The sequence below is a fragment of the Homarus americanus genome, unplaced genomic scaffold, assembly GCF_018991925.1.
Source record: "Homarus americanus isolate GMGI-L3 unplaced genomic scaffold, GMGI_Hamer_2.0 scaffold49448, whole genome shotgun sequence".
NCBI lineage: Eukaryota > Metazoa > Arthropoda > Malacostraca > Decapoda > Nephropidae > Homarus > Homarus americanus.
The window spans coordinates 491-8,998 of record NW_024736957.1 but is presented as its reverse complement, the minus strand read 5'-3'; the positions used below and the strand labels follow the sequence as shown (position 1 = coordinate 8,998).

Below are 8,508 nucleotides of genomic sequence, written 5' to 3'. Positions count from 1 at the left end.
TCATCTCGTAGGTAACGTATTTATGGGATGGTTTGGGCTAATAGTGTAAGAAGCAATGCAGAAATACCAGCAGGTGAGGAACAGGGAGGTTTTTAGTAAATACTGAAATTTTATCGATCAATTATTTACAGATGGATAAAACTCCCACAGGAAAAATATTCCACAATTATTTTCGCAGTGCGCAAAACCCCAAGCACAAATCTATACAATGGACAAAATCCCACTCTCAGGGTACGTTACAGTATTAAAGTCTACAAAATCCCACGAGCTTAGTTATCTTCTCCTAACCCAGTCTATTAAGATGATTTTAGTAAGGTAAGTTTACCTTATGTTACGTTGAGTTATATTAGGTTTAGGTTCTTAGGTTGGTTAGGCTATATGAGGCTAGATTAAGTGGAATTTTGTCCAGTATTCAGCTTGGGTTGGTGTGGAACTACAGATTAGGAAAAATTAGCTGGTAATTTGTGCAGGCAATCCTCGTGGAACGGCAGATTGGATTAGATTAACGAGGATTATGTACCAAAAATTCTAGTGGGTGAGCAGATTAGGCCCGATTAATCTGGATTTTGTAAGAAAGTTCATATGACCCAGATTAAGTCATATTAACCAGGATTCTGTATTTACATCTTCGTAAATCGCCATGTTAAGTTAGATTACAATTCTTGTAGCTCGGCAGATTAGCTCATATTAACAAGGATTTAATACCACAATCTTCTTGAGTCAGCATATTACGTCTGATTAGTAAGGATTTTGTACCATAATCTTCCTGAGTCAGCAGATAGGTGCAGTTACCCTGGATTTTTGTACCACAATCCGTGTGGATCAGAGCAAGTCATCACACACGGGACCTCGTAATTGGTTTAGGCAGTAAAGTTGTTTAGGGTCTCTGTAGCCATTAGGCTGATCGACCCTATGGTCGCTTTGGGACACTTGGCTAATTTATACCTGGTGTGTTACTTGTTACCCGTGGTCTACTTTGTGTGACTTAGGCCTTATATGTTACTTTTTTATGTTGTTAAGTAACTTATACCTGATGTGTTACTTATTGTTTCTGATCTTATACTTAAATGATATAACTGGTGTGTGTGTTACCTATTGTCTATGATTTTACGCAACTAAGATCAGTTGTTTATTATTCAGCCTTATCTGGACTTTATCCTATGAGCTTTCAATTAAAAAAAATAAACTGTTCTCAGCAGATACGTGTTTAACATAGGTGCAATCGGTACAATATTGCGGGACCCCAAAATCCTGTAATGCAAAAATCATCGAAATGGGAGCATTTGAGTGCTTTACTCTTGTCTTATGTTCAGTGCAATGAAAATAAAAGCTACTGAAGGTCCAAACATAAAGGGCGTATACACCGAGGTATATATATATATATATATATATATATATATATATATATATATATATATATATATATATATATATATATATATATATATATATATATATATTAATTTTGTATAGAGTAACTGCACCGAGTAGTCTGAAGTCCAAAACACGTCTTTAGTTATCGGAATAACTTGCTTACTGATTTAATGTATATCTATTAATGGTGAGTTTTTATCAATATTGGTGATATAAGGTTAGTTGTGAATTATTATTTGTAACTGCTCCAAGTGTGAGCTCCAATAAGTCCAAACTTTAGAAAAGTGGAACACGTGGTTAATGTGTGATTAATGCCCGTTTCGGTGATTTGAAAAAAGACTTTGGGAAAAATACCACTCATGACATATGCTCAAAAGTTTGCGCAAATGAAAAATATATAATATTTACATGAATTCATGTTCAGAAAAATTCTGGGATATTTTCCCGAATCCGCTGCCCCATGTTGACTGTTTAGCCAATCAACTTCGATAAGGGTCTGACTCAGTCAATCAGCGGTGAATACTAATATTCCGTGCTTCCTGGTTATTATATTTTAGTTACACCTTCCATCTTATAAAACATGGATGTGTGAAAATTATGAAATCAAAACAAAACTCGAACAAATATGTCACAATGGAAGTTTTTCTGAAACATGTCATTCTTAGAAAAACTGCAAACTGTGGTCAATGCAGTAATCTCTATGTCTTCATAAAAGAGACGCAATTAACATACAGTATGATTATTTAATGTTAGATCTGGTTTGGTTAAATTAGGTTTGGTTTGGTTTGGTTATGTTTAGTTAGGTTTTTTTAAGGTTAGGGTTGGTTAGATTGAGTTATGTTTGGTATGGGTTTAGTTAGGTTAGTTTAGGTTATGTTAGGTCAGATTTGGGTAGGTTAGGCCTAATTAGGATCTAATTTATTATCATGACGAGAAACCATTACTTTCGATTATTAGTTTTTTTTAGACATTTCCACAAAAAAAAAATGGACATAAATGAATATGGCACACAATTTTATATTAGAAACAAAATTACATCGAAATAACCGAAACGAACTTTAATCGTATATTTTCCGAACATGTTTAGGTATATTTGAGAGTCCGTATAGTACAGGCCAGCTCCAACACCTGCCAAGAGTGTTTAATAGAGAATTGATCGACCGCTTAACAAGATGACAAGTAGCGAGGACGGTAAAGTATTGTTGTTCAAACCTGGAAAGGAGATCATAATATTTGGTACTGTCACAACATTCACTTGCATATGATTATCAACGTGCATCAGTAAAAATCCATGGTTTCTTACAGGGAATCCCCAGTGTCCGGGTATTAATGTGTTTTCATTCAGAAGCTCCACAAAACAAAATGAAGCAAATCAAATTCCAGCAGTGGAAGGAGCTGTTGGTTTCTTCCCTCTCTGTGAAGGCTGCGACCGGTTTCTTTCATCAATGTTAGGAACATCTATATTTTTTTTTTAGTTTCTAGAACTCCCATTACTGGCTATGAGAACTCCGCAGCTGAGACTCCTTTGGGGGTCATAACATTGGTTCATAAAGCAATAAAGAATACTGTGAAAAAAAGTTGTGTACAGGCAGTAATTGTCTTAGTTCATCAGCGGACTTCCTCGCCTGATCGCATCCTTCAAACGGGACAAACTTCCGCACCTAAAGTCAAACTAAACACACCAAGTTTGTATTGACATTTGGCTGGGAAATGGTAGCGGAATAGACACACGAGGACGTCACACACTGTACACCAATCCTTTTTCTCCCTTTCTTATTCAGTCTTCCTCCTCTTTTCTCTTTGGCATAATCTTTTTTTATGTCACATCTTTACTTATCGCCTGATTTTTCACATCGCCTGGTCGCTCCCACTGACTTTGAGCAGGGCAGCAACACTCGCGATCACGTCATTATTCCTCCCATGAGTGTGTCGCTCTTGTGAATTATGAACTTTTGGAATAAAACTCATCAGTTCAGGACGTTGTAAAGTTATAATCCTCTTAACATACTGCTAATTATCGAGTCGGAATGAAGAGGTGTATTCAGTGAGGAGTGTGATGGCAGCAGGGTGACTGTGTAATGGCGAGTTTTCAACATTATTGGTGATATAAGGTACTAACGGCTCAGACGTATTGTATGCATGTACCCTGTTTGAGTGTGGTAAGTATGCGTCAATTCGTCATGTATGTATGTATGTATGTATGTATGTATAATAATAATAATAATAATAATAATAATAATAATAATAACAATAATAAACGGTTTATTAATAGAGTTGCAGCCGGTGGCTGTACAGTACATAAATCAGGAGTTGTTTATTATTTTAACAATAGATGGGATGGTGCTATTCTTATATTTATCAGTGCGGGCTCTTATGGGCTGAATTTTGTTGTAGTGGCGGACTGCACGAGGTGAGCTGGGGACTGCTGGTGGCAGGAGGTGGCGATGACGAAGATGGTGCAGTAGTCCACTGCCAAACCTTGCTAGTGCTTGGTGGTGGAGGTCACTGAGGGATGGCATTTCCAGGGTGGAGAGAGCGTTGTTGTAGCCGGAGTAGTCTGTGCCGAGCATGATTCTGCAGGCCCTTTTCTGTACTTTCTCTAGCTGGCGTTGTTGGGTAGAGTTGAGAGAAGACGACCAGGCTGATGATGCATACGTTAATTTGGGGAGAATAAAGGCGTTGTAGATAGTCCTCAGCTCTGGCGTGGGTGCCCCAAGTGACCCGAGTCGTAACATGTAGAATAGGTACGAGGCTGCCTTGATTGTGTTGTTTACATGGGCCTTCCAGTCCAGTTTGTGGTCTATAGTTACACCCAGGAGTTTGGCAGACTGCACAAACTGGAAAGGATGGGCACCCACTGTAACTGCTGGAGCTTGCACTGGAGTGGTGGCGGTATTGAAGTGCATGACTACGGTTTTGGTGTGATTGATGGTTACCTTGTTCTCCTTAGTCCATGCCTGTAGCCTGTCCAGGGTGCCTTGTAGCTATGAGTAATTCGGTGAGGTGTTGTCCACTGTAACCCCCACAGTGCAGTCATCCACGTACTTCCACCTGTGAGGAGTGTCCGACAGAGCGTCGTTGATCAGGATTAGGAAGCACAGTGGTCCCATCTTGGTCCCTTGGGGAACATTCTCCAAACGTTTTTATGGCTGTTTTAGCCAACCCTCTTAAAACTTGCATCTCCGGAAACAGCTTTTAAATTTTTAGTTATTCATCCCAGTGTCCGTGTTTCCGTGGCCATCTTACCTTCAGCTTTATCCATTAACATCTGTATCATTATTTCCTAGCATCTAAATTCAGTTGAACAATCAAGGTAAGTACAAAAGTCATTTGTAATTTACAAAATATAGATAACTAGTTAATCCTTACTAGTATATGATCTTAAGAACTTTAGTTGTTGAAGAGCAGTAATATGATTCAAGCTTAATTACATATTGGAACAATAATATAAAATGCTTTCAAACAATAATAACAAACTATTGTAAGAAGCACATGTATACGTATTTACGCATACGTTAAGCTACAAACGTGCTCTTATTACCACCAGATCTGTAACACATTGTATCTGAACCGTGAATCACTGTATCTGAACCGTGAATCACTGAACATGAAATGTGAATCACTGAAGCTGACCTGTGAATCATTTTAGCTGAACAGTAAGTCATTATATCTGAACTGTGAATCACTGTAAATTAAGTATGAATCACTGAACCTGAACTGTGAATAATTGAAGCTGAACTGTAAATCACTGTTTCAGAACGTGTCGTTATATTTCTCAGTAGAAATAAAAAAAATTACAGCTCCATCTAAATGAAAGCGGGGATATTTTGTTTTTCCAGAAGTTTGTGGATATCCTGATGATCATGCATTAGACAGTTGAGCATTTTCGTGAAAATATTAATTATTACATAAGATTTTGTACATTACCCGAAGCAGCAGAAATTCAATCATCTCGCCGAGTTTGAGTATCCTACTTGTTTCAAAAGTTATACCTCTTTATATTTAAGGAGTAGATGTCTCACTTATAACATGTAGAAACACTGATATTATCTTAACTGTTGATGCACGATAATTCAAAGTGACATCACAGCCTAACTTATTGAGCTTCACTGAATACTAAACGTAAAAAAAAAAAAAAATATATATATATATATATATATATATATATATATATATATATATATATATATATATATATATATATATATATATATATATATATATATATATATATATATATATATATATGCAAGTAAATCACTGTAGGTGCGTGATCTAGGTATATGCTGACATACAAGGAAAGAAGAAAACAAGAAATTCCCAAGCCTTAATTACATGGCGCTTGGGAACTTTGTTTTTCTTTATATATATATATATATATATATATATATATATATATATATATATATATATATATATATATATATATATATATATATATATATATATATACGCACACACACTTTATACATGTAATTCAGTTGAGAATTTAACTTTCGGGAGAGGTGTCATGGCCCTCTTAGAGGTCGCCTGAATCTGCAAGGCGTGATCATTGTTCAGATCACTTTTGGGTTCAGATTTCACCTCCGAGTCAGAGACCTGAAAGACGGCGAAATAAGAACAGAAGTTAGAGAGGAATTGAAGGGTGGCGTTGCGGTACTGTTGGCTCATGGTCACATACACTATGGGGTCGACGCAGAACTGGAGCCAGAAGATTAAGTGAAGGAGGACCCAGACGCTAGGAAACTTGTTGTGGAGGTGATAGATGTGGATGATTATGTGCGGCAAACTACAGGATAACAGCACGACAAAGATGACGAAGATGGTGCGGGTGACATGATCGTCCCACTGGCGAAGGACATTGTCTTCAGCAATCTCAGTAACACTCTTGCATCGACGTCGGCCCAGCCTCGCCTCTCTTGAATGGCGCACCTGCCCACATCAAAAATATTAATTTAGAAAGAAAAAATCTCGAGGAATGTTACAATACTCTCTCAGTCTAAAAAGTTGTTTTAGGTCTAGAAACTTTATATTAATAACGGTACAAAGACCCTGGCCACTGAAACACTGAAAACGACAAAAACTGAAAACCTCGAAAATGTTCAGTATATTTCAAAGATTTTAACTTGGACAGTTAGGTAAATAAAACAAAAATATTTGTAAATAGATCATGATGACAGTTCATAAAATATTCTTAGCCATTTCTTTTAATCGCATCGTGTGGTTTACGGTTTTGTATTTTGGTTGTATGAGAATTCAGGTTTTGAAAACTTTGTTATGCGTTTGTGGAAGGGATTAAATAAACACTTAATTGAGAGAGAGAGAGAGAGAGAGAGAGAGAGAGAGAGAGAGAGAGAGAGAGAGAGAGTTTACCTTAATGTACATGTGGACGTAACAGACACTGGTAAAGATGGTGGGGAGTATGAAGGTGAAGAACACGTGTATGGCTTTCTTCAGTCTGCTCCCGGAATTATCCTTTATCGACACCATCAGTTCCTCATTATCAAACTCCAATTGGCCAAATACCTGCATGTTCAAACAGATACATTTATCCTGTTCGAAAATATACAGACTTTAGTTGAGAATAGATGCAGAAATAGTCATGGAGTCTTGACACGTTGAAGACGAAAGGTTCATAAGCCATCAATATTATTAGCCTTAAGGGTTAAAGGATAATCATCAAAGGATTAAACTATCGTTCTAAAAGGGTTAAATCATTTCTTCAAAGGGTTAAAACATCATTCCAATAAGGTTAACTCATTATCTTCAAAGGGTTAAAACATCATTCCCATCGGGTTAAACCATCATCCTCAAAGGGTTACCATAAATGTAAAAAAAAAATAATAATAATGATAAGTTGAAGTGTGAAGAGAAAGTGAGTCTCATAGGAATGACGGCGTGTTATCGGCAACGTACATACAGAACATTAAAATAGAAAGACTGGTACAGTGAGAAAATGAAATAACATCCAAGGTTTTGACGAATACATCGCAAAATGGTTGAACCATTCGACACACGCATGTGTGGATCCCATTGGAACCTTGGAAAGGGGTAACCAGTGACACCATTCACTGTGTTTGAGGAGTCAGGTTACATTATTCTTCGGCCAAAGCTGGGAAGATAATTCATTCTCTCACAGAGCTTCCCACCACAATCAAAAAAATCGACCACTTCCCTCATAACTCCTCACCTCCTCAAAATCACAGGAGTGAGTTAGATATATTTCAAACCCTCCCTATGTAGGCGTGTGATCCCTACACGGTGAAAGTGTGCCACTTAAAAAAAAAAAAAAAAAAAATATATATATATATATATATATATATATATATATATATATATATATATATATATATATATATATATATATATACAATAAAGACCTCACCAGCCAGGATTCGAACCCTCGACCTCTGAGTGTGAACAGGTATCGATACCAACGCGCTACAATGACAACAAAATTCCCAGACTTTGTCATATTTCACACAAAGCCTTTCTATCGTGCTACCTTCAGCGCCTTGAACCTCTACTGTGGATTGCCCGTGCCAACTCTGTGGTCGGAGAGTAGCATTTTACCAAATCCAGCTAGGATATGCGAGGTTATATATATATATATATATATATAAATATATATATATATATATATATATATATATATATATATATATATATATATATATATATATATATATATATATATATATATATATATATATAACCACATAGGAAACAAAAAAACACGAAGTTCCCAAGTGCTTTCGTGTAACTCACATCCTCAGGAGTGAGTACAGACTGACAACAAAATTCCCAGACTTTGTCATATTTCACACAAAGCCTTTCTATCGTCCTACCTTCAGCGCCTTGAACCTCTACTGTGGATTGCCCGTGCCAACTCTGTGGTCGGAGAGTAGCATTTTACCAAATCCAGCTAGGATATGCGAGGTTACATATATATATATATATATATACAGAGGAGGGTGAGATCAAGTCCACAGTGGTCAGGTATAGGTAATGACCCTACTAATCTTCACAAAAGCACCGCAGCAGTAGGTAGTCAGGTCAGAGGGTTAGCTGAACCAACCTTCTCACCTGATTACAAATCCTCTTACTTACGGAATTATCCAATTTGTACATACC

General features: G+C 36.8%; 1 protein-coding gene across 1 annotated transcript; it reads right to left on the bottom strand.

The window, feature by feature from the left end:
• Positions 1 to 5,836: 5,836 nt before the first annotated feature.
• On the bottom strand, positions 5,837 to 6,900 carry LOC121872506 (the record flags this gene model as incomplete). Its single annotated transcript, XM_042375293.1, has 2 exons — positions 5,837 to 6,306; positions 6,748 to 6,900. Coding segments are annotated over 2 exons (621 nt in total), but the record flags the coding sequence as incomplete, so codon positions are not given.
• Positions 6,901 to 8,508: the final 1,608 nt, after the last annotated feature.